The 26,446-nt window shown below is 45.4% G+C and overlaps 1 protein-coding gene across 6 annotated transcripts in view; it reads right to left on the bottom strand.

Moving 5' to 3' along the window:
- Positions 1-26,446, bottom strand: part of ERCC5 (ERCC excision repair 5, endonuclease) — a 235,201-nt gene that overhangs the window by 31,958 nt on the left and 176,797 nt on the right. For all 6 annotated transcript variants that reach the window (XM_086934652.1, XM_086934653.1, XM_086934655.1 and 3 more), the window contains one exon: positions 5,944-6,144. In XM_086934652.1, coding sequence (XP_086790778.1) covers positions 5,944-6,144 — 201 coding nt within the window. The remainder of the gene's footprint in view (positions 1-5,943; positions 6,145-26,446) is intronic.

Here is a 26,446-nt window from a genome sequence, read left to right as displayed (position 1 = left end):
AGACAATGGTGGGCAGCGAAGAGCCAGAGCGCCGCCGGTGTCCCGGCGCTAGAATCGCCTCGTCCATTTTGCGGCACAATTCCTTAGTAACTTGCCGACACGTAGTTCTGAGACCCGTGATAGCAGCCAGGATATCCATATAGGTGGGGGCCCGCTGTAATCCCATACAGGACGGCTGTTGGGTCCGTGTCCCCGGTTCACAGGAGTGAGTTAAGGCAGGCGAGGCAGTATGTCCAGGGGACAAAGAAGCAGCCCTCTCTCCTTCCTCAGAGACCGCCATCTTTGCTTCGGCAATCCGGTAACAATGGGAGAGAGAGGCGATCAAAAATCGGGTCTCATCAGGCAGGGGCGCCGGCAGGGGAGCGGCTCGCAGGGCAAAAGAACAATCAGTAAACGACCCCTCGCCGCTGGTTCAGAGGCTGCCCCCGACGCAGGTGGTCCCGGTCGCCTGTGCCGAGTCAGCCCTCCCGGTACACCGCACTACAGTACGAGGGGGGGGGTAGGGGTCTCGTCCCGCCCGTGCCCACCGCATCCAGGTCCGGGGAGCCAAGGGTTCAGAAATGACCTCACCGTCTCTCCCCGCCGGCGGTAGCCCTGCCGCAAGCAGCGGCACTTCCAGTAGTCGTCTGCCCGGTTCATCGGCATCCCTCGGCGGCCATCAGAGCTGGATCCTGGGGGTGTACTGGCAAATGGCTCACACGACCGGATCTCCGTCCACACGGATGATAGAAGCCTCGGAGGAACGCGGTTGTGACCAGCGCGTGCCTGCGGTCGTGGCGCCGCATCAATAATTCAGGATCAGTGACAGGATATCGGTGCGGGAGTAGGAGGCTCACGGAGCCGGGAGCCTACACGTCCGTCCTGTCGGCCATCTTGGCTCCTCCCCCCTGACCTGCCTTTTGAGGCCCCCAGCAACTGATCCCCCCCCCCTAACTTTGGCCAGGAGAATCGGCGAGAAAACCAAGACAGAAGGGAGGTATGCCCACCTTTGCCAATCCCACCCCACTAGAGGGTGGCATCATAGGCGGTGTATTCACCCCAAAGAAGGGACCCATTGGTCCCAACCTGCACAACCCTGTAACGCCCCTAAATTTAGTATTGGAAGGAGAAGAAGAAGGAGAAGAAGGAGAAGGAGAAGGAGAAGGAGAAGGAGAAGGAGAAGGAGAAGGAGAAGGAGAAGGAGAAGGAGAAGGAGAAGGAGAAGGAGAAGGAGAAGGAGAAGGAGAAGAAGGAGAAGGAGAAGGAGAAGGAGAAGGAGAAGGAGAAGGAGAAGGAGAAGGAGAAGGAGAAGGAGAAGGAGAAGGAGAAGAAGAAGAAGAAGAAGAAGAAGAAGAAGAAGAAGAAGAACTGAAGAGCTGTGCTGACGAAGGGAGAAGAGGAGGAAAACTGCTCTGGTACCAGCCCTTCCGGCCTGCCCCGGCTTCGACGTGCTCCCAGCGAAACGCCAGCATGTCGAGCAGCCAGGAGCCATCCAGAACCAGGAGGACCTGCCCTGCCTTCACCAAACAGACTGTCTCCCGTGAGCAGCTGATTTACTCCAACCAAAGACTCCAACACAGACCCCAGATCCAGCTGATACTGCGGTTCTGCACAACTCTGGACCTGAAGCCCACAGGCCGAATTAGAGAGGCCCAATACCACAAGGAGGTCTCCTCAGCAATCTGGATATGGGATCTGGTGATCCTCAACCTGCCTCGACCTTCTACCGGACTTCTGCAGCCTCAACTTGATGGGACCCCTCCCCCCGACTGTGACAGGAGCTGGTAAGAAAACCCTACGCCCAAAGACACCCCTGCATTTGAGGCACCACAGCCATGGGTGGCTCAAATGACAGTGTCCTGGCATCCCATAACAATCCAATGTACGTCTCTTGCCGGAGGTCGCCCTTAGGGAACTTTCTTGACTAAGCCTGCAGCATTTCTTCCGAACTGGAGATCTCCATTGGAAACAACAGGGCTACCGACGACTTATTGGAACCCGCCTCCGTGCCGCTGGTGGTGTAGCTCTTGCCAGATAGTTGGTCCCTGCAGTGCTGAGCTTAACCCCAGGAGCTTCCCACAACCGAGAGTCCAGCTCGCAAGCAGCCCCAAACCTACAGCGCCCTAGCCCCATTGGCTAACATTGGGCATCTGCATTCTGCACCCGGATGCCCTAGTGCATAGTGGATGTGCGATTTGAGTGCCTCCTTGAGCCTTGGAGACCTTGGCTCTAATCACCAAACAGCTATTCTTGTAAGTTATTTACTTAGTTGCAAACCAATAACATTCTTTTCTTACATAAGAACCCATGTTGCGATTTTTCTTCAAAAATGTTCTTAGTGTTGAACTGACTTTTGAATCGAAAACAAAGTAACTTTGCTACGAACCCAACATTGTCTTACTTACCTCTGTGTTGTAGGACCCCTAGAGTGATATCTAGGCATATCACACCAAGTAGTCGATGTAACTAAAAAGTAACACAAAAGTAATCCAAACTATTTTCAAAGTATTCTTGAATGTGTTTTAAATCAAATAAACAACACTGTAATGATTTCAAATCCATCCGCAATTGTATTTCGGTGTACCACCTTGCATATATATTTTACCTACCTGTGCTATGTTCTGCTTGGTTCTAGAAATAAAACATAAGTATACCTTTTTTATATAATATTTATTTGATTTATACAATAAATGCTTAACAAACCTCTTGATAACCCTAACTGCTCGACCACATTACACAAAGAGAGCTGTTGGTGATTATCTAATTTAGCCTCTGCTATACCTCTAGGCATCCACTGCACTTTGTGCACACTATACCTTACTTTAGCATAGTATATACAGAGCCAGCTTCCTACAGCCTTAAATGGAGTGGCCAACTATTTTCGTATGTTTGATGACAATTGCATGATATTTCAAAAGTAAATATTATGAAGAAGAAGAAAACTCATAGGAGCATTTCACTCATAATGGCACTGAAATATTAATGCATTCTTTATACCCTTACAGGCAACCTATATTATGCATGTGTGTATAATCGTCTTCTTTCTTAAAAGCAAAAAACTAAACCCTTCACACCCTGGGAGTTTTCTCGGAGGGTGTGGTGGTCCATATTTTTCTTTTCTATCCACGATCAGCAGGTTTTCCCTGGTGGTGACTACCTGCTCTAACTAGAGTAGGTAGTGTGAAGTCCTTACTCAGGCAGCCCCATCTCTATCAGGCCGTCTTTCACTTTCATGGAAGCTTGAATACAAATGGGATATTTTGTTGTGTGTTGTTTTATTTGGTTACAGAAAAATAACAGCTGTAAACAGTGCTATAAAGTTTACTAGGCTTTCACTGACACTACAGAGACTGTTTTTAACCGGAAGATAAATGTATCCTAGCACTAATGTAATATGCAAGCCAAGCCTAGATTAATGGCACTGTGAATAGCGAAAGTGAACACTAAGGTTTAAGATATGTTTTCGTGAATTGCTATAGCTCTGTTTTTTACTAAGGTTACAAGGAAGAATTAGAAAGGGGCATGAAGGGTCTATCTCGTCTATACCGCACCTTTGTGCAAGAAACAAAATAATTTGTAGTTGAATTGTAAATTTGCAAATGTTTTATAAAGCTTTATGTGTGCTTGCCCTGTACAATCCACAGTACATATTTATTTGAAGTAAAGTAAGTTCACTAATGTCTTGTAACCAATTGTTGATTTCCTTTGAGCTCACTATTCTCAGGAGAATTTCTACTTGCAAAAAGTTTGTACTTCTATTTATGTTTGTCTAAAGACAGCCCAAGTGCTTCAGCTTTTAATTTGCGGCATTTTATTACATTTATCCTCAAACACCTCATCCTAAATGTGAAGATATTCATGCTGGCAGAGAACATGCAGAAGAAAGCCTACAGATGTTCCTAATGACAGTTAGGAATCCCTTGCCTAGCCCCCATTCAGTGTCCATAAAATAGAGTAGTATTTATGACAGGTCTTTTTTTGGATCAACCAGCTGCCGCAAAACTTGACAAAATAAAACGATAATAACACTGGTTTATTATTGTTTTATTTTTAGCTCGAACGAGTTGAGGCTAAGCAGACGATGACAGGCTGGAGAGGGAGTGATGTCAGTGACCCCTATGGCCCCAACGTTGGTAAGTTTACTCAGACGGCCTGGTAGAGTAGGGGCTGCCTGAGTAAGGACATCACGCCGCCTGCTCTACTTAGAGCAGGTAGTCACCACCGGGGAAAACCTGCTGATCGTGGATAGAAAAGAAAAATATGGACCAACAAACCCACAGAGAAAACTCCCTGGATGTGAAAGGCGTTAGTTTTTTGGTTTTAAGAAAGAAGATGCTGCTATGGGGGAAAAACAAAACAAAAGCTTAGTGAAGGACTGCCTAACAGACAGAGACTGTCAACTAAACTTGTAGTGCTATGAAGGCACTGCTGGGTGACCTCCAAATATGGCAATCTTCCGTCCGTCAGGGTGGTTGGCGTAATGTTCTTCGTCACTCTGACTGACAGAGTAAAGACCCTCATTCTCCAAATCATGCCCTTAATGTTTCCAGACATATATTGTTACACATCCTAGTCCCCACACTCCCTCCCTGAGTTAGCAGGGACAGTGTGAAAGATCTTCCGTTTCACCCGAAGTCTAATCCCAAGAAAACTTGCAGCGCAAAAGATCACTAGCCAAATGGTATGATCAGTTTGTGTGTGCAGGATATGCAGAGGTCATTGTTAGAACTTGTGAGATTTGGCTAAATCCAGTAAACATAAATCACATGCTAATCCTGGATAAGCTAAAGGCTTGAGCTGCCAGGGGCTGAAGGCTGGCAGAAAGAAACTACTATGGGAACAGGAGTGGAATCACAATCACTTGAAGCACACAGCTTCGAAGGGGGTTGGGGCTTGAGGAGCAGTGTGTTTTGCTACAGTAGCCGTTTAGCACTGACAATGAAACAACTGCCTTTACTGCACCTGTTGCATTTTGGCTCTGCGGTGGAACCTTAAGAAACTTTGCAGGTCCAAGCTACAGAGGAATTTAAAACATTGCCCTACCAAACTCACATGGTTAAACTCCATGATGACAAAGTCATCAAGTATATCAAGCAATCAAGTGAGACAAGAAGCTACTTGGATTTATATTCTTGACACTCATGGCAATGCAGTGGGGCGCCTCATATCAGCTTCTCTGGACTGGGACCACAATCTACTCTTTATCCAGGATTTTAAAGCCAGACATTCTAAAATACTGATCAAAAATCTCCGTGAAAATCTCCGTTGTGAATGTGGGCTGGGGGATGGTGTCAGGTCATGTTAATGGGAAAAAAAGTTTTCATTCATTATGATAAATGCAGCAGCCTTGATTTTGTATTCTATTAAGACCTACTTATCACAAAACTGTAAATACCTACAAAGACTGCTAACTAAGTTAACGTTTTCGGGACAAATGGAAATGCACAGAATTGTATCAGATGGTCTTGGGAGTATGAAAATGAAGAGAACCAGATCAGAAGATGATCAAACAGATACCTGTTAACGGTCTGGGAAGATCAACACTGGAATTATCAACTAACTCAACTGTCAGATAATTTAATTCAGGATCAATACCCCATTTGCACTAAGAACAAAAAAACAACATTAAAATGGCATTGAATAAAACCTTAAAAACTACATTTGAGGCTACAGCTGTAGCACCTGCAATGGGTCCCGTTCATATAATGATGGATGAGGGAGAAAAACCAAGAATCAAAGTAACCTCACACATAGCAATCACCTTGTTTATCAACTGCCAAGAATGTACAGGGTATGCAGTCAACCTTAAAATGCCAAAAGATATTGCTAGAATAGTAGCTATACACTAATCATTCAGATTATCCAATTTATATAGTCACACCCCAAACAATATGTTCAAGTTACAGAAAGGAATCTGCATCAAGAAAATGCACATGAAGGTAAGCAAAGTGAGTGAAAGGATACTCCCTAATCTGCTCCAGGTCTGGCCTCCCCCAGGAGAATGCTCCCTTGCTGTCATCCACAACAGGTTTGAGATAGGCTTCTGCAACTGCCAGATTTGGGAAGGACTCATGAAGCTCCAGTTCTCGCAGTTTCTTTTTCACTTTTGTGTCATTGGGATTGGGTCTTATTTTCTTATTTTTCTGCGTTTCGGCCCACCAGTCCCTGGAAGACATATGGAAATAAACACAGTCTTAATATTAAATATTTTAACAATAAAATAGCCTATGATAACTATAAATTTATAGAATGAGGTATGTTCCTTGAATAGAAATTATTGCAATAAGGCATTACCTCAGAGGGCTCATTCAAACTTGTTTGTTGGGAAGAACGTATGTCACAATCCTCTTAACCCTTTTAAAATGTAGAAGTTCAAATCATTTTCAACAAGGATAATAGTTAGTCCTCAACAAGTTACTTACCTTTGGTAACAATGCATCTGGTAGAGATATATTAGTTGCAGATTCCGTACCTTAGAATTTTCCCCAGGTGCCAGTCTGGATCCAGAGATTTTTCATTAGCAGTACCCCGCGCACTAGTAGGTGGTGTCTGTTGGCTCTGCATCAGTCGTCGGCGTCGTGGGTGCCGGGATGATGTTACGGGACCTATATAGACACCACCCATGCATGCTGACGTCAGTTCTTAACACCATATTCTATGCCAGAAGCGCAGAGCCATGAAAGACAATGACTACTGGTGCGTCCAAGCTAGGCCCTGTAGGGAAGTCCCTATGCCATGAAATCAGTTTGCAGAGCTAGGAAGGATGGGTGAGGTGATAAGGAACCTACAACTAATATATACCTCTACTGGATACATCGTTACCGATGGTAGGTAACTTGTTCATCTGATAGAGACTATTAGTTGTAGATTACTTACCTTAGAATAGATACTCCAGCATATCTGCGAAACAAGAACACACCAGGAAGTCATGGAGGACCGAACGGGCAAAGTACCCATCCCTCCGAACTTGGCTATCAATAGTGTCTGATAAATGTGTGCCTGGATGCCCATGTCGTTGCCGGACAGTTATCAAAGAGTGGGACTCCGCTTGCTAATGCAGTGGTTGCAGCTGTAGATCTAGTGGAGTGAGCATGCAACCCCACGGGAGGTTCCTTTTTGCCAATACATAGCATATTTTAATGCAGAGGACAACTCGTCGAAAGATGGCATTTTTTTTGCACAGCCTGACCTTTCTTGGCGCCCACATAACCAATGCAGAGTTGATCATCCAGTTAGAAGTCTTTGGTACGATCGAGATAAAAAGACAATGCCTGTTTTGGGTCCAGACCTTGGAGTCTCTCCTCCTCCTTGGAGGGATGCAGGGCGGGTAAAAGGTGGGCAGTGTGATTGATTATCCCACATGAAAGGGCGTCACCATTTTAAGAAGGAACAAAGAATTTGTTCAAAGCACAACTTTACTTGGATGGACAGGTAGATAAGGAGGCTTTGAAGACAGAGTCTGAAGCTCCCTAACTCTACAAGCAGAGGTGATGGCAATAAGGAAAACTGTTTTGAGAGTCAGCAGCCTGAGACGACAATTATGAAGAGGCTCGAAGGGAGCACACATACGAAAGGTTAAAATCTAATTTAAATCCCAATGAGTCATTATGAAAGAAGACAGAGGAAACAAGTGAGTAAAGCCCTTAAAGAATCTACAAACAATGAGAGATTTGAATAAAGAAGGATGATCTGGCAGTCATAGAAAGGCAGAGATAGCTGCAAGATAACCTTTAAGGCTGCCCAAAGCAGAGCCCTGCTGGGCCAAAGAAAGTATGTACAAGAGAACCTCTGACAGAGGGGCAGAAAGGGGATCTACAGTCTTTGCTGTGCACCATGCCACAAATGGGTTCCATCTACAGGCGTATACCGTTTTAGTGGTAGGACGCTTAAATGCCAAGATGACATCACAGACTTTGGGTGGAAGGTCAAAAGCAGTCAACTGCCGCCACTCAAGGTCCATGCAAGCATATGGAGAGTGGACAGGTTCAGGTGAAGAACCATCCCCTACTTCTGCGATACGGGATCCTCCCGAAGGGGCAGTTTGATTGCGGGATCAATGGCCATGCTTAGAAGGACAGAATACAAGCTTATTTGTGCCCAATTCGGAGCCACAAGAATGACTTGGGCCTGGTCATGCTTGATCTTCTTGAGCACTCCGGGCAGAAGTGGTATAGGCAAAGAGGAGGATGAAAAGTATCGCTGAGCGAGTGCCGCCTTGGAAACTCCAACGCGCAATGCTGCTGACATTGCGCATTGTCTTCAGAGGCGAACAGATCTAGCAAAGGCTCTCCACACTGCTGAACGAGACCTTGCCTCACCTCCGGATTGAGACACCATTCATGATCAACCAGGCACTGATGGCAGAGTTTATCTGCGTTGGCGATCAGGGAACCAGCGAGATGTGGAACCACCATGGTTATGCCCCGATGGTCCACCCATGTCCAGAGAAGGAGAGCCTCCTGACAAAGTGTCTGCAACCCAACCTGCACTGTTTGGTGCAATACCACATGGCAGTGGTGTTGCCCGTGAACACCTGCATCACTTTCCCTTTTAAGAGGGAAGGAATGCTTTCAGTGCCAGTCTGATCGCCCGGAGCTCCAGAAGGTTGACAAGACGCCTCTGATCTCTGCCTCTCCCAGGTGACCGCCCCATCCCAGAAGTGACACATCTGTCACCACCGTTAGATATGGTTGGGAAAGGGAGAGGGAACTGCCTCTGACCACATCTCTACCTCTGACCACATCTTGGTATGTTAGCCACCACTGCAGTCGTAATGCAGTTCTCTCCGAGATCTGGATGTAGTCAGAGAGATTCCCCTGATGCTGCGCCCACTGAAACTTCAGGTCCCACTGCAGATCCAGCATATGCCACCTGGCATGATCCACCAGCAGGATTCAGGAGGCCATGAAGTCCAGCAGTCTCAGAGTTATTCTCCCTGAAATCCGTGATACAGGCTGAAACATCGGTATCACAGCCTAAATATCCCGGAGTCGCTGCTCTGGAGGATAGGCCAGAAATCGAAGGGATCGTTTGAGAGGGAGTCAGGTGTAACTTCGGCAAGTTGATAATGAACCACAGAGAGCGCAGGAGGTCCGCTCTAGTCTGGAGGTAGGAGACGACAGCCTGGGGCAAGCCCGACTTTAACAGGCTGTAGTCAAGATAGGGGAAGACTAGTACCCCAGATCTGCGCAGATGAGCTGTGACCACCGCCATCACCTTTCTGAACACCCGAGTGGCACTTGCAAAGCCAAAGGGGAGCACGATAAATTGAAAGTGCTTGTGGCCCACTGCAAACAGTAAGTAACAACCACGGGCAGGCACGACAGGGATATGGAAATAAGCGTCTGTGATGTCTTACTTTACTCATGTGTTCCTGCCTCCTCTTAGAGTTTAGAGTTCTCTCTACTGATGGTTCTTAGAATGGAGAATCTTATCTGAATATTGTCAGTTGTATCCTGGCTGTTCGTGGGTGAGGCGAATAAAGTGAACCTGAGAATCTGCCTACTTCTCTCCTCTTTATTACTTAAATTATCCAGCTCCATTACACTGGCGACGATCAACTTACCTCTCCGCCTCAACACGAAGCCTTCTCTGACCTCTCCAGCGGCTGTCATCAACTAAAAAGGAAGCGTTGTCTTCCCAGCGGCGGTATGACTAGAAAATCACCGACAAAAAGATAAGCCTGTACGGTGAGGAGTAAAGCGGGAGGTTCAAGAGAAAAAGGGAATTTAATTAAATGAAAATAAGGAAATAAAAGGGAAAAGGTTCCGCGTGCTCAAATTAACTGTTATGGTGGCTTGTGCATTTGCTCGCGCTAATGTTTACTCGCGCTGAGATCAAAAGCAATATGGCTGTGCGCTTCAATGACGTACATGCGCAAGAATTCAATGCGTAGTCAGCGTGCGTTTCAATGACTCTTCAGCTGCGTGTCATTGATGTAATACGTATGGCTTTATGAGCAAACAACGAGAAAAAGAACTGTGTTTGCAGCGCGTATCAGGAACAGGAGAATTGTGACGTGTGCTGATTCTTAAAGAACGTTGTCATTTCGTCTGTTCTCACAATGACAGTGCTGAGAACATTTAAAAGAAGAGAATGCTAAAACAAAGAACCCATTCACTGTTTATGATCTCATAGTGGCTCTATAAAAAAAAAGAAGGGAAGAATAATCTACAAGAAAGAAAGGTGTTTTATTACAGAAAAGAAAAGGAAATACACTAAGAATTAATATAAGTGAAAGTTAATGCATATATGTGAAAGTTAATACATTATTCACTTTATATTGACAGGAGTCAGTTGATTCATCCCAACAAAGAACATTTAAATTAATAATATAAAAAAAATATATATAAATATATATATATATATATATATATATATATATATATATATATATATATATATATATATATATATGTTTTTAAATATTTAAAAAAAAAAAAGAGGATGCAGAATGTAACACAACCCGCATTTTTCTTAACAAGTCCAGGTGAACCAAATGTAAAATGGCAGAAATGGAAAAAGATCTTTGCAAACTATGTAAGAGTATGTGGCACGAACTTAAGTGCAGAAAGGAAACATTCATTACTGCTACACTGTTTGGGAGGAGAAGGTCAGGATGTTTTAGAACATTTACCAGAACTCACTGCATCAGAACAAAGGAATTTAAACGAATATGAAATAGCGATTGAACAATTAGACCAACACTATCTCCCAAGATTGAGCACGATAATGGAAAGATATCATTTTGGATTGAGAGGGCAAAAGAAGGATGAGTCAGTTGAGGAGTATGTTTCTGCACTAAGGAAGTTGGCTTCATCGTGCAAATTTGGACAGACTTTGGAAGAAAGAATAAGGGATCAATTTGTATTAAAATGCGCACACGATAGCATCCGAAAGGAACTATGGTTGAAGGATGAACCACCACTTGATGAAGTTCTAGTTATAGCAAAGCAAGTTGAACACATGACGAAGTGCGTTGATGAACTGAAAGGTGAAAAGGAAAAGACGATTGAACCTGAAAAGAAAGATGAAACTAAGGTTGAAGAAGTTGTGTGTCAAGTAAAGAAAGAAGAAAAAATGTCAGGAGAGAAAAATGAAAATGGGATGAATACTTTCAATCCGAACTTTAATGTTTCTAACACGTTTTCTTGTTTTAGGTGTGGGAATACTGGTCATCTAGCTAACTCACCAAGTTGAGGAGTTGAAAAAAGCTCCCTGTCTTCAAGCATTTGTTCCTGGTTTGCCAACTTATGTGTATACGGATGCAAGTGACAAAGGTCTTGGAGCAGTACTGGTACAAAAAAAAAATGGCTATGAATCTCTGATTGCTTGTGCCTCACGGTGTCTTCGTGGACCTGAACTTTATTACTCGGTAATTGAGAAAGAGTCGTTAGCTATCTTCTGGGGTCTAAAAAAAATTAAGAATCTGATTAGTTTGTTGTAAAGTCAGATCACAAACCGTTGAAAGAGGTTTTTTGTAAGAAGGGTTTAGACTCTATTTCCTCAAGGATAAGAAGATGGATCATATCTTTGCAGGAGTTTGATTTTGAGGTGCAATATTTACCTGCCGTTTCAAATAAAGCTGCTGATTGCTTTTCTAGACTTGTAAAAGGTGATGAACTTTGTAATGATGAGGTATTTGTGGATGAAGATGACTTTCTCAATGTCTGTGAGGTCACTGAAGGTGTGGTTGGGAAAGAAGAGTGGAAAGATGAATTGTTAAAGGATGAGGAGTTAGTCAAAGTATTATCCTTACTAAGGGACAATAAGTGTTTAGAGAAGCCGTGGTCATTGGTTGCTCAAGAGTTGTCCATTACTGATGATCTTTTAACACGTGATTTGAGACTGGTGCCTCCCTCTACTTTAAGGAGGAAATTATTGTTACATGCACACTCTGGCCATCTAGGAATAGTGAAAACAAAAGAAATGCTACGCACACAGTTTTGGTGGCCTGGGATGGATTTGGAGATAGAACGCATGGTTAGAGATTGTGTTGAATGTTGCGCAAGTGACAAAATACTGAAAACCAGGCAGATGCCCATGGTTTGCAGGGTTTTGCCCAACCATCCCTGGGATGAGATAGCAATTGATATCTTGGGACCTCTTACTGGTGTCTCAGACACTCCATACTTGATAGTATTAGTTGACTTATATTCTCGTTGGATTGAAGTGAGTGCTGTGAATGAGATAACTTCTGATTCTGTAATAAAGGTTTTATCTGATGTTTTCATGAGAGAAAGTTTTCCCAACAGTATTTTATCAGATAATGGTCCTCAATTTTGTTCTGCAATGTTTGATACATTTCTTTCTAAATGTGGCATTGTGCACAAACGGTCCTCTTTATATCACCCAGAAACTAATGGAGCGGTTGAGAGGGTCAACAAAACATTGAAAGAATGTATTCAGCTAGCTAGGGCTAATGGTCTAAATTGGAAATTGGCACTCAAAGAAAGAATTGTGGCTTATCGTTGTTCCCCTCACTCTACCACTGGTAAATCCCCCTTTGAAGTATTCAAAGGTAGAGTACCCAACACTATGTGGTGTCCTGGTTGGATGAACCTGAACAAAGGATTGGTTGACAATCATATTGGTGTTTGGGGGGAGAGGGAATTGGATAAGCAAGCTCGGAGGAAAATGTATTTTGATAAAAAGAAATGTGTTCATTTTCAAGAAATTAGAGTTGGTGATCTTGTCAAAATTAAAGCACCTGTTGGGAGAAGATCATGGTCTAAATACACTAATGTTAGGCCTGTTTCTAAAGTTTTTGGTAATGCCATTAAGACACAAGATGGAAGAATTTGGAACAAAAGTCGTGTGGTTGTAATTAGATCAAAGAACTTCTCTCGAAGTGACTGTGATTCTGATGGTGGTTCTTCCTCCTCTATCAAACTTCCTATTTCCAGTTCTAACAATTTCACTGATTCTCGTTTGAGAAGTCAGAGACTACGCAGACCACCGTCTTATATGAAGGATTATGTTTAGTCCAGCTTTGTTTCCATTTTTAGTAATGTTAGGATGTTTTTTTTTTTTTGTTACTTCCTTTTTCATTTTCTTTATAGGTTTTATCATTAATTGTGAAAGGGGGAGATGTGTGATGTCTTACTTTACTCATGTGTTCCTGCCTCCTCTTAGAGTTTAGAGTTCTCTCTACTGATGGTTCTTAGAATGGAGAATTTTATCTGAATATTGTCAGTTGTATCCTGGCTGTTCGTGGGTGAGGCGAATAAAGTGAACCTGAGAATCTGCCTACTTCTCTCCTCTTTATTACTTAAATTATCCAGCTCCATTACAGCGTCCAAGTCCAACACTTCCATCCAGTCTCCTGGGTCGTGGGAAGAAATTACCTGGGCCAAAGTGAGCATTTTGAACTTTCCTTCCGGAAGAAGTAGTGGAGGGTTCAGAGGTCTAGGATAAGACACAGGCCCTTGTCCTTCTTGGGCACCAGAAAGTAGCAGGAATAACAACCACATCCTACTTCTGGCACTGGGACCCTCTCTATGGCCCCCTTGGCCAAGAGAGCTGTAACTTCCTCATGGAAAATGCAGCATAAAGCAATTAATTGCTCACAGACACCCTGTACAATTATAGAAATATTTAATTTAGGACACAGTGTGGCCGCATATGCACTTATATTCAGTGCCATGTTTGGACCAATGCTTTCCGGGGCCAAATGTACAAATGATGTTCCCATCACAAAGACTCCCATTCGCAAATTCCCAAGGGACACTCTCCCCTGTATGAATGCTGGCAACAATATTTTTAGGATTAGGTCGAGGTAGGGTCACTGCCTAGTCTTAAAAAATGTCTTTAAAACTGTTTTCTTTTTTAACCCATACCGTTTTTCTGTAAGGCAAATGGGGTGTATTAATAAATGAAAAAAAGATTGCTGTATTTATAAAAAAATCACAAAGATGGTGGTCTGTTGACCTCAACTTGCCACCATGCTTGAGAAGGCAGCGAATCATAGGGGGGTCACAGTTTGCACGCTACCCATTAATATGCATTGCCTAGGTTGAATTGAGAACCACTGCGATTATGTATTTTACGACTTGACCTACTAGTACATAAGTCGATTTGCAAAATACCACCGGATTTACTAAAAGTCGTTGCACAAATTGCAACCACTTTAGCAACTACAATGTTTAAACATCTGAGAGTTGAAACATTAGGAGAAAAAGCATACTTCCAAACGGAAAAGCTCCTAATAGCTACTATATGCCACCTGCCCATAATTCAATGAAACAAATTAAAAAAAAATTGATGGACATCTCAGCCCAGAAATCCTGTACCTACCATTTCCCCCACAAAACCATATAATACAGCACATGTTAAAAAGAAAAACAATACCAAAAATCTCATGTTAACCTTTAATACTATATTAAGGATCTTCATTGACAGAGGAAAGTTTTTTTAACTGATTAACACTAACCCAGCGGCCAGTTTCTGCTGCACACAGCCATCAGCCATCGGGTGGGTAGGCAGAGGCTCACCACTATTTTGTAAAGGGCAACGGTCAACGGCGAACTCCAGTGGCCGCACCTCTTTCCTAAGTTTCCTTTGTAGATCGTTACTGGTACATTCATGAACGGTGTGCACTAACTGCCGTAGTAAGGTGCAAACTGCCAAGCAGAGAATCGGGAATTTAGGGAAAAGTGGAGAGGTGCACCACCCAGGTTATCTGTTTGAAGTAACACTACGTAGTCAAGTTCCTTTGGTGAACAGTTAAATTCTTTATTCAAATATTCAAAAGTTGTGCAAAGAGCCTCAGCCAACACGTTTCGTTCAGCAGAGTGAACTTCGACAGGGCATATATATTGAGAAGGATCGACTTCCTCGCACCGCTTCTGGATGAAAAAGGAATTCCTTTTTCTTCCAGAAGCAGTGCGAGGAAGGAGTTTGGATACCGAACGGCTCCAGCACCACATGCGGGGCCCTTATCAAGGAGGCATCCGCTAATTACCGGTTGTGCCGTACACTTCGCTCTACTGCTACGGCAGCGAAACAGGACTACCAACGTTTGGATACATCAAAGTCGATCCTTCTCAATATATATGCCCCGTCGAAGTTCACTCTGCTGAACGAAACGCGTTAGCTGAGACTCTTTGCACAACTTTTGAATATTTGAATAAAGAATGTAACTGTTCACCAAAGGAACTTGACTACGCAGTGTTACTTCAAACAGCTCACCACTATTTTGTTTGCTTTTCAGACCTTAGTTTTGGTCCGCAAAACCTTCGGAAACTCCCATAAGGCTCCAAAATCACATGTCACAGGTTCATGAACCCTGAGCCAGGGCTTGGAAGCTTTCTGTGAGTCCACAAATGCTGCTTTGGGGTCAACAAACCCTACTGCAAGAATATATATTTTTTGCTTTGAAAACAGGAGTTGGGAGAGGGTCAATTTGGGTCCCATGCACCTGAACCATGTGGTCATAGGAGGCTTCCCCGGGGCCCTTATGGCTCCCTATTTCATTTTTCAGGATGTGAAGGCCTGAATTCTGCGTCCTATAATGGGCGAGATTCAATCAAGCATTCTACTCCTCACTTTTTGTCTATGTTTTGCGAGTAGCACAACCAATGCAACAGCTGTGCAATGGACAATTAATACAGAGAAGAATCTCACAAAATAACTATATGGAACAAATCTCACACATAGTAGAACTTGTCTCATGAACAATTCACTCTCTTCTATACAACAGGGGTTAGAAAGAACCAGCCAAGCAACAGCAAAGAAGAGGAAGAAGTCTATAGAGGAATGGTGAGAGATGCTATGGGAGAAAAGGCTAGTGAAAACTAAACAGCTATACCCTTAAGACAACTACATTGGCAACTCAACACCCCGCTTGGAGGGCAGGAGTGACTTTATACTGGTCTCCTCATCTTTAATAAAATTGTAGCTTTCTTCTGCACTAAAGCTTCCAACCTTCCCATTTTAAGGCAAATAAAGGTAGCGACATAATGTGCATTTTAAAAGTACATAAATGACTATACTAGACATGTAGGCTGACTCTGCAGGCCTAAAAAAAAACCTCCTGAAGCAAGCTGAGTGAGAGCAATCCTTTCTTGAATTGGGTAGGCCCGGAAGACACTCTACGAAGACATTAGGCTAATCAAATGATAGTGTATCCAGAGGGTTCTACAAGTGCTTTTGGGTGCATCTAAATTGTTGGCAACCCTACAGTTGAAAGGTTGTCTATACTGAGGAAATAAAACAGTTCCTTGGTTTAGCCTCGTTTTACCACAGGACAATCATCAGCAAGGTCTGCTGAGAAAACGTTTACCTAGAGAAGCAACAAAAGTGAAAGAGGCCACAGGATGAGACAAAGTGACAGGAGAATAGCATAGGAGAGTTAGGGAAACAGCAAAGAATAGTACAGCTCTTAATGGAAGAGAACAAGAGGTTGATAAGGAGACATGGTTAGAGCTCCTAGCTCTTGATGGATGCAAACAAAAAGATTGGGGAAAGAATTTTCAAGTTCTTGGGAAGAGGGACGGGACAAGAGGATCCTTGAATTCCTAACAATTCTTTTGTGCTGAGACGGGCACATTGGAGGTCAAGACAGTAGGTCCCACTTCACCAGCCCCACCAACCTTCAGAGGCAAGTTAGCGAGTCACCTATGCAAAAAATAAGAAATTGTATCAGTAGAAGGACAAACGTCCAAATTATACTCCGATATCAACTGTAAGAATGTTGTCATGCTTGCTATGCTTTAATCTATGAGGGATTCATTTTCTTACCAGTACATGTAAAACAAAAGCAGGCATAGGGGGTCAAATCACTGTCACTCTTAAGAGGCTCAAAAGCATGCCTGTAACTGGCCAGAAAAAAGGTGAGGTACATAACACAAACCCAAGAAGGAAGAGGTGCGTTAGCCAGGAAAGATGTGAACAATACTAAAGGAGAGGTTATCTGTGTCCTTATTGAGAGTCTTTGTGGATGGAATTATCACACATAAAGCAGGGACACTGAAGGTGCCCCACAGTGGTGGAGGCAGGAACGCCAAGACGAGGAAGTCTGCATCATAGGGCATTCCAAAGGTGAGCAGAAGCCTGGTGGGCAGAAGCAAACCTAGTGCTGAAGGCTCGCTATCAATGTACGGATTTACTTAAGTTTAGACCGAGCATCCTTGGATTGGTTTTCCACTAACTTTTTGCCTTTAACCCCTCCCGTTTTACTAACTTTGTTTTTGCTGGCTTTAGGTCTCTGCACACTTTACTACTGCTTTCCAGTGCTAAAGTGATTGTGAGCTTTCTTTAAAGCATGGTAGAATTGGCATATACCACATTTGCATATTTAATTTACTTGTAGATCCCTATTAAAGTGGCACAACTTGTGCCCATAAATTACATTCTATTAGTGGCCTGCAGTCAGGGACATCTTAAGGATTTTAGGGGCCCTGGACACGCGAGTTTTGGGGACCCCTGTTGACAACAGCTTTGAATTCATGATCCAGTTTCAGCTCTTTCATTCTCCTTTGGCAAGGCACACTCGTTTAAAATTCTAAATGTGTTTACATCTAATATTCAGGGACAGTGATGTGTGTTTTCAATATTGTAACACAGCAGCAGCTCACTGATATTACTGCAAATAATCTCTTTTTTTTTTTAGACAATACTTTATTAGGGTGATGGCTAACATTTGCCATCTTTATCTCAAACTGATAGAATGTGGGTTCTCAATCAATAGAGAAAGTAAAGGCTAAAGAAATATCATCAAATGAACATTCAATGGACAGGCTTTACATTTGTGTGGGCCACACTCCCATGCATATGAAAAGTCTGGTGTGCATGACACTCTGTCCTCAGAATGTTTAATGGCCTGTATTGGGAGGGAGAAAATTGGCACAGTGAATGCCTCATTAATAACTAATGCATATATTGAACAGTATTGAAAGAGTCATTAGTCTTACCTATGACTTTAGAAATGTATTGTAACCAGGAATCCTTTTTTCTGGATTTCTTCTGGATACGTTTTAAATGTGAACAGTGATTGTGATGTGCACAGGTTTGTTGGGGGATAAACATTTTTTTTTATAATACGTTTATTTATTGAAGTTTGGCAACACAGCAGGACATATCATCAAATATTAGGCTAAGAACAGATGTATTCTGCATCTATACACCCCAACAGGCGAAACAAAACCCTTCCTGGCTTGCTTCACATTTGAGGTCCGAAAAAACAGAGTCACAGTTGCATTAGACATCGTAACAGTCTGAATCATATACTGTGCATAATGACAAACATTTGATACACATCTGGGTTATAGAAGTAGCAACGGACGATCCTGGACATCTGTAATGCTATAGCCAGGGAGGACCCTACTCTCTCCTACACACAACGCCGACGTCCACCCTAGATTCCCTTTCTACATACAGGAGGGGAGGGTGCCTTGATTTCAAGCATCAAGGGGGGTCATCATGATCGGCATCTCCAACCGGTACTCCTGCGTCAGTAGCAGAGCTCCCTGTTGTCACCAATAAGTATGTGGTTAAAGGGCTCCAAACATCTCTGGGTCTGGAAGTGGGCGGGAGGAGTTGAGCATAACTGAGCGATTGCTCCTGCCATGTAGTGAGGTCATGTATACAATCCTTGAACTTGGGGGTGCGGCCCCTACCCCAGCGGCACGCCACCCTACACTTTGCTATTAGGAAGCCTAAGGAGACTAAATTCCTATATGCAGGGGCAATATCACGTGTGCAGCCTAGCAGAGCTACCTCTGGTGATGCCTGTAGCGGCAAATTGATCATATTAGATATTCCTATCAAAACCTGTTGCCAATATTGTTGAATGGACGGGCACAACCAGGTCAGGTGAAGGAAATCCGCCCCCTCACACCTACATCTGGCACATCTATCATTGTCTCGGAGTTTGAATTTATGTAGCTTGGCCGGAGTGTAATATAACCTGTGTAGGAACTTATAGTGTATAAGCCTCAGGCTGCTACTGGCTGTTATAGCTTGTGTCTGTTTGCAAATAAATTCCCATTGGTCATCTATTAATTGTCGTCCCAGATCCAGGTCCCACACTAGTCGGGCTCTCGGGGTGCGGGAGAGCAGTGTGAGCTGTGCGTGGCGATAGAGAAGGGAGGTGACATGCCCGGGAGGCTCAGCTTGCAGGAGTGCGTGGAGAGGTAGTAATGTGGGTGGCTCTGCGGGGAAGGCTGGGGTGGCTGCTTTCACACTTTGCCTAAGTCTGATATACATAAATAGCTCCATGGTGGAGGGTGTATGTGCCCCAAAGAACTGCTCCCTAGTGCGAAATGTACCTCCCAGGTAGAGGTCGCCTCAGGTGGTAAAGTGTAGATTTTCTAACATTTACTTGCGTTGAAGCTCGTATGTGACTTGGAGAGAGGGAAGGTGCAGCAGAGGTACCTTACGGGGGTACAACATTGTCACACCCAATCTGTCAGCTATCTTTCTCCAGGACATGACAGTGTTTGCTATCGTGGTGGGGTCCCACTCTCTTCCCCTACGCAAAGAAAACAAGAACCCCGAAAGAGGGATAGGGGTCATATACCCCTCCTCTACCGCCAGGTGGGGCTTAAAGGGGGATGGATTCAGCCAATATATGGCGAAGTGCACCTGAGGACAGTGAGAGTATAGTTCAAAATCAGGTAGCTCGAATCTGCCTTGTGAGAAAGGAAGAGTCAGAGTGCCCAGACCTAGCAGTGCTTCTTTTCATCAAATCGGAGGGGGACCCCACATCAATTTGGGCAGGTCGATGGGGAAAGTAACAATCAAACACGGAAAGGGGACCTGCCCGCAATAATTTTAGTTCATGGCCTAGGAGAGGTCCTTTGTATTATAAAAATTGTCCTGAACCCAAGCAATTCATATAACAGGTTAGTTTTTATCAAAATATATTTTTTTTATTTTCATGAATTCATTATCATTGTATATAGATATAAAAAGTTATACATCCAAATAAATAAACATCTTGGCAACAATTAAATGGTGGTTCTGACTTCATACTAACATACCCTTCACATTCTTACAAAAAACATTCACACATCATGCATCCTACAACACTAAGCAGAGATGATTTTCAGATGACAGGGGGACCGATGATCAAATGTCCGGGTTGGTTCAGAAGGTTCCTCAGTGGGAACAAACGCCAACGCGCGTTTCGGTGTATGGCCCCGTCCGGGGCAACACCTTCATCAGGGCAAAGTGGGGTAGAGAAGAAGGAACCACACACGTATAGAAAATTGGTAACGGAAGGAGCTGGCGTATGGTTAACCACAGTAGGAGGCAATTTGCTTATGCCTAGGGGAGATCGTGTTGCTGTAGATAAATAGCTGGGATGGAGGGAATCCCGTTCCCACTTGTATGTGGCGGAGTCAATCCCACGGGGGGAAAATGCAAGGATAAGTAAAATTGAGAGTCCCTTCACATCAAGAGGGAGATATCGTGGAGGACAGTAGGGGGATGCTGACCTTGTCTGCTGCCCGTATGGGATAAATATACCTTTTCTAGGTTAGGGCGAAAACCACAGATGGATTCTGTTCAAAGCGGGGGCCGCCGGCTGAAAGAGTAAATAGGACTTATCACAGATGATGTCTAGGGCGAATTCGGCAGTACTACCGTCAGGCCTATCCTCGTGCGAGCGACCGGGACTGCCGACTGGAGACTGCCCCTTGCCTACGCGCCAGGCTCCGCCCAGAAGGGACCTGACTATATTCGAAACTAACCTGACGGTAGTACTGCCGAATTCGCCCTAGACATCATCTGTGATAAGTCCTATTTACTCTTTCAGCCGGCGGCCCCCGCTTTGAACAGAATCCATCTGTGGTTTTCGCCCTAACCTAGAAAAGGTATATTTATCCCATACGGGCAGCAGACAAGGTCAGCATCCCCCTACTGTCCTCCACGATATCTCCCTCTTGATGTGAAGGGACTCTCAATTTTACTTATCCTTGCATTTTCCCCCCGTGGGATTGACTCCGCCACATACAAGTGGGAACGGGATTCCCTCCATCCCAGCTATTTATCTACAGCAACACGATCTCCCCTAGGCATAAGCAAATTGCCTCCTACTGTGGTTAACCATACGCCAGCTCCTTCCGTTACCAATTTTCTATACGTGTGTGGTTCCTTCTTCTCTACCCCACTTTGCCCTGATGAAGGTGTTGCCCCGGACGGGGCCATACACCGAAACGCGCGTTGGCGTTTGTTCCCACTGAGGAACCTTCTGAACCAACCCGGACATTTGATCATCGGTCCCCCTGTCATCTGAAAATCATCTCTGCTTAGTGTTGTAGGATGCATGATGTGTGAATGTTTTTTGTAAGAATGTGAAGGGTATGTTAGTATGAAGTCAGAACCACCATTTAATTGTTGCCAAGATGTTTATTTATTTGGATGTATAACTTTTTATATCTATATACAATGATAATGAATTCATGAAAATAAAAAAAATATATTTTGATAAAAACTAACCTGTTATATGAATTGCTTGGGTTCAGGACAATTTTTATAATACAAAGGACCTCTCCTAGGCCATGAACTAAAATTATTGCGGGCAGGTCCCCTTTCCGTGTTTGATTGTTACTAGCAGTGCTTCTTTGCCTCCTCATACCAGGCGGATTATTTGCATCTTAAGTGCGGTGAAGAAATGTTTGCCCGGTTTATACGGTATATTGGTAAACAAGTAGAGAAACATAGGTAATAGTATCATTTTTACAAGGGAGATCCTCCCGGCCGTAGAGAGAGGTAGGACAGCCATTTTGTGATTGACTCAGTAACTTTATCTAGTGTGGCTAGATAATTAGCCCGTATAAGCTCCTCTCTATGTCTAGTGACTTTGATGCCTAGATTGCAAATGCTACTTACCAGTATGCATCTGTTCTTGGCATGTAGGGCTGCTGACATTCATATCTGTGCATAGTCCGCCACCTAGTGTTGGGTCCGGATGATTGCACATTGTTGTCCTGGAAGAGTCTTCGAAGTATCACGAGATAGGTGGCTCCTCCCCTGGACTACAGTGCGCATGGGCATCGCCTCCATCCCCAGATTGTTTTTAGCCATAGGCAGAGATGGAGTGCAGAAGTGAGTGATGACCATGCTATGAGCATATGTTTGTATATGAATACATACTGCAGCTGCTACAGGCGCCGGGGAGGAGGGTGGGCGATATGAATGTCAGCAGCCCTACATGCCAAGAACAGATGCATACTGGTAAGTAGCATTTGCAGTTCGAGGCATGTGGGCTGCTGAATTCATATCTGTGCATAGAATACATAGCAGTCCCTCCATTAGCGGCGGCCGCCCGTGCCAGCTGCAGCAGTCTGAAAAAGCGTTTTTAGAACAGCCTGACCAACAGCTGCCTGTTGTTTTGAATGCACGTCTACACAGTAGTGCTTGGTGAAAGTATGAGTGGTAGACCATGTGGCTGCTCTACAGATGTCTTCTAAGGGAATGTTACCTAAGAACGCCATAGAGGCCCCCAACTTTCTAGTGGAGTGGGCCCTCGGTGGTATAGTGAGAGTGCGCTTTGCTTTAGCGTAGCAGATCTGAATGCACTTTACTATCCATCTAGCTATTCCTGCTTTGGAGATTGCGTTTCCCTTGTGTTGAGTGGCAAAAGCAACAAAAAGTTGTTTGGTTTTGCGGAAATCTTTTGTCCTGTCCACATAATACATCAAGGCCCTCTTTACATCAAGAGTGTGGAGCATCCGCTCCGCCAGCGTCTCTGGGTTTTGGAAGAACACCGGCAATTCAATAGTTTGGTTCATGTGGAACTGTGAGACCACTTTGGGCAAGAATTTAGGGTTAGTGCGGAGCACCACCCTGTTGGCATGGACCTGGAAGAAAGGTTCTTGGATGGTGAGCGCCTGCAGTTCGCTAACCCTCCGTAGCGATGTGATTGCTACTAAGAAAGCCACCTTCCAGGTCAGAAACTGCAGTTCGCAAGAGTGTAGTGGCTCAAAGGGGGGACCCATCAGCCTTGTAAGAACCACATTGAGGTTCCATTCCGGTGCTGGTGGAGTCCTTGGTGGAATGACTCTCTTGAGTCCTTCCAGAAAAGCCTTGATAGCAGGGACCTTAAAGAGTGACAGGTGTTGCCTATTTTGGAGGTATGCTGCCATAGCCGACAGGTGAATGCGGATGGAAGAGTAAGCTAGATTACACCGATACAGGTGAAAGAGGTAACATATGATGTTTTGAATGGAAGCGTCTAGCGGGTCAATGCTGTGCTCCACGCAGTAGACGACAAACCTCTTCCATTTAGCCGCATAACAAGCTCTAGTAGTGGGCTTTCTCGCTTCCCGAATGATGTCCATGCAATCGGGAGGAAGATTAAGGTAGCCAAACTCTAGGACTTCAGGAGCCAGATCGCCAGGTTGAGCTGTTGCGGATCTGGGTGCTGAATGTCGCCATGGCTCTGCGTCAGAAGGCTGGGAGTGAGATGAAGCCTTTGATGCGGTACCACGGAGAGTTCCAGAAACGTGGTGTACCATGGTTGGCGAGCCCACGTAGGAGCAACCAGGATGAGAGTCATCGAGTGCTGCCTGAGCTTGCGTGCCACCAGCGGTATCAGAGGTGCTGGGGGAAAAGCGTACGCAAATCTGCCTGACCAGTTCATCCACATCGCATTGCCCTGTGATTGGGGGTGTGGGAACCTGGCGGCGAAGCTTTGGCATTTTGCGTTCTCCTTTGTGGCGAACAGGTCTATCTCTGGATGACCCCACCTTTGGAAGTACGGTTGGAGTACTGATGGATGTAACTCCCACTCGTGCATCTGATGGCTGTGTCTGCTGAGCAGATCCGCCATCTGGTTGTCCTTGCCTGGGAGATGTTCTGCCATGAGGAATATGTTTCTCTGAATGGCCCACTTCCACATGCTCTGAGCCAGATGAGACAGCTGTGGAGAGTGTGTTCCCCCCTGCTTCTGGATGTAGTACATGGCCGTCATGTTGTCCGTCCGGATCAACACGACCTTGTTGCACAGATGTACTTTGAACGCCTTTAAGGCCATGAAGATTGCCATCAGTTCCAACACATTGATGTGCATCTTCCTTTGCTGAAGTGTCCATAGTCCCTGCACTGTGTAATGGAGTACATGAGCTCCCCATCCCTGGAGAGAGGCGTCCGTTGTCAGGATGATCTGTGGGACAGGCTCTTGGAATGGTCGGCCCTTGCAAAGGTTTTGTGGCTTCCACCAATGCAGAGAGTTGTACGCCCGACCGCTCACCAACACTAGGTCTGTCAGTTGCCCATGAGCCTGAGTCCACTGACGTGCCAGGCACTCCTGAAGCGGACGCATATGTAGTCTCGCGTGCGGGACAATGGAGATGCAGGAGGCCATCATGCCTATCAACTGCATGAACACCCTCGCTGGAAGCGAGGTCTGGGGTCTGAATCGTTGGATCAGCGCCTGGATGCCGGCGATTCTCACTGAACTCGGCTGCGCAGTGGCCGCCAGAGTGTTGATTGTCGCGCCCAGATACTGACGCACGTGGGCGGGCTGGAGATGGGACTTTGGGTAGTTCAGAGAGAATCCCAGATCGTGCAGGAGGTGAATGGTGCGTGACACGTGGTCTACGCACTGCTGTTCCGTCTTTGCCTGAATAAGCCAGTCGTCGAGGTATGGAAAGACATGGACGTGCTGGCGACGGAGATGCGCTGCTACAGTCGCTAGGCACTTGGTGAAAACTCTTGGTGCCGTGGTGACCCCGAACGGCAGGACCCTGAACTGGTAATGCTGGTCTAAGATCTTGAATCTGAGATACTTCCTGTGTGAAGGATGCAGGGGAATGTGAAAATAGGCATCCTTCAGATCCAGCGTCGCTAGGAAGTCCCCCCGTTGAAGAAGGGGAAGCACCTGCTGCAACGTGAGCATATGGAAGTGCTCTGAGTTGATGTACCAGTTCAGGGGCCTGAGGTCCAGGATCGGCCTGAGTGATCCGTCCTTTTTGGGAATGAGAAAATACAGGGAGTAAACCCCTGTTCCTTGTTCTTGCAATGGAACGAGCTCTATCGCCCCTTTTTGCAGCATGATTAGTACTTCTTGCTGCAACAAGGTCAAGTGCTCGTCGGACATAGCACGGCCTCTTGGCGGTATGTCCGGTGGAATGGACGTAAGTTCTAGACAGTACCCGTACTGAATAAGAGACCTCACCCACCTGTCCGTGGTGATGGACCTCCACGCCGGCAGGAACTGCTGTAGTCTCCCCCCGACAGGTGTTGTGTGATCGGGGGGAAGTGACAAGACGTCACTGCTTGTTGGAGGCGGTGGACCTGGAGGCATTGTTTCCACGTCCTCTGCCCTTGATATTATTGCCTCTGTAGCCACCCCTGCCCTTGTTGTTGTTATACGAGGACTGGGTGTTACCCTTGTAGTATTGCGTGGTTTGGGGTGCCTGGCCTCTTGAGGTGCCTCTTGAATTGGAGCGGCGAAAAGAACCACCCCGAAACTGCTGACTTTGTAAAGCCCCCATAGACTTGGCAGTTTCGGTATCTTTTTTCATTTTTTCTAGGGAGGCATCCACTTCAGGGCCGAACAGATGGTCAGGATTCACCGTCTGACCCAGTAATGTGGTTTGTATGTCGGGCTTGAACCCAGAAATTCGAAGCCAGGCATGGCGTCTGAGTAACACGCTTGTATTGATAGCCCTGGAGGCAGTGTCTGCTACATCTAGGGCACATTTGATGGATGCATTAGTAATGAGTTTACCCTCCTGAATGAGCATCTCCCCCGCCTCCTTGTATTGGTCAGGCAAGTGTTGTAGGATGGCCTCTAATGTGTCGTAATGGGCCCTATCATAACGTGCAAGCAGGGCTTGGGTGTTAGAGATCCTCCAAATGTTTGCTGCCTGTGCAGCAATGCGTTTGCCCGATGCCTCAAAGATCTTTGACTCTTTGTCTGGGGGAGGAGCATCACCAGTAGTCTGCGAATTCGCCCTCTTTCGAGCGTTGGACACCACCAGGGAGTCCAATGGCAAATGTCCCTTAATATACGTGGGATCCGTGGGCGCCGCCTTATACTTCCTGTCGATGCGAGGATTGACCACCCGCGCCCGGGTGGGCTCCTTAAATACCTCCTGTGCATGCTTCAGCACCCCTTGGAGCATAGGTAGCGTCTTGACTTGCTTTTCGGCTACCGAGAAGGTGTCGACCAAGAAGTCCGCATCCACCGGGTCTGAGTGCAGTTCGACGTCATGGTTCGCTGCAGCTCTTTCTATTAATGCATTAAACGCCGCCGAGTCCTCCGTCGGGGACGTCTTAGTGGCGAAAAGTTGAGTGTCCTGACCCGACTGCAGGTCGTCCGTGTCGCCTCCTGCTGTCCAGGGCACTTGCTCCTCGTCCTGATCCGAGTACGCAGGATATGTGTACTCGTCGTATTCCTCCTCCACCTCAGGCACTGGGGAATGGGCCGGCGAGCGTTCCATGGCTTGTGGAGACAGAGGTTCCATCAGAGCCGAAGAGTCCGCAGAGTACTTTTTGTTCTTTAATGGAATCCTAA

Source organism: Lissotriton vulgaris, chromosome 8 (genome assembly GCF_964263255.1).
Source record: "Lissotriton vulgaris chromosome 8, aLisVul1.2, whole genome shotgun sequence".
Classification (NCBI taxonomy): domain Eukaryota; kingdom Metazoa; phylum Chordata; class Amphibia; order Caudata; family Salamandridae; genus Lissotriton; species Lissotriton vulgaris.
This window is presented reverse-complemented; position numbering and strand designations above follow the sequence as displayed.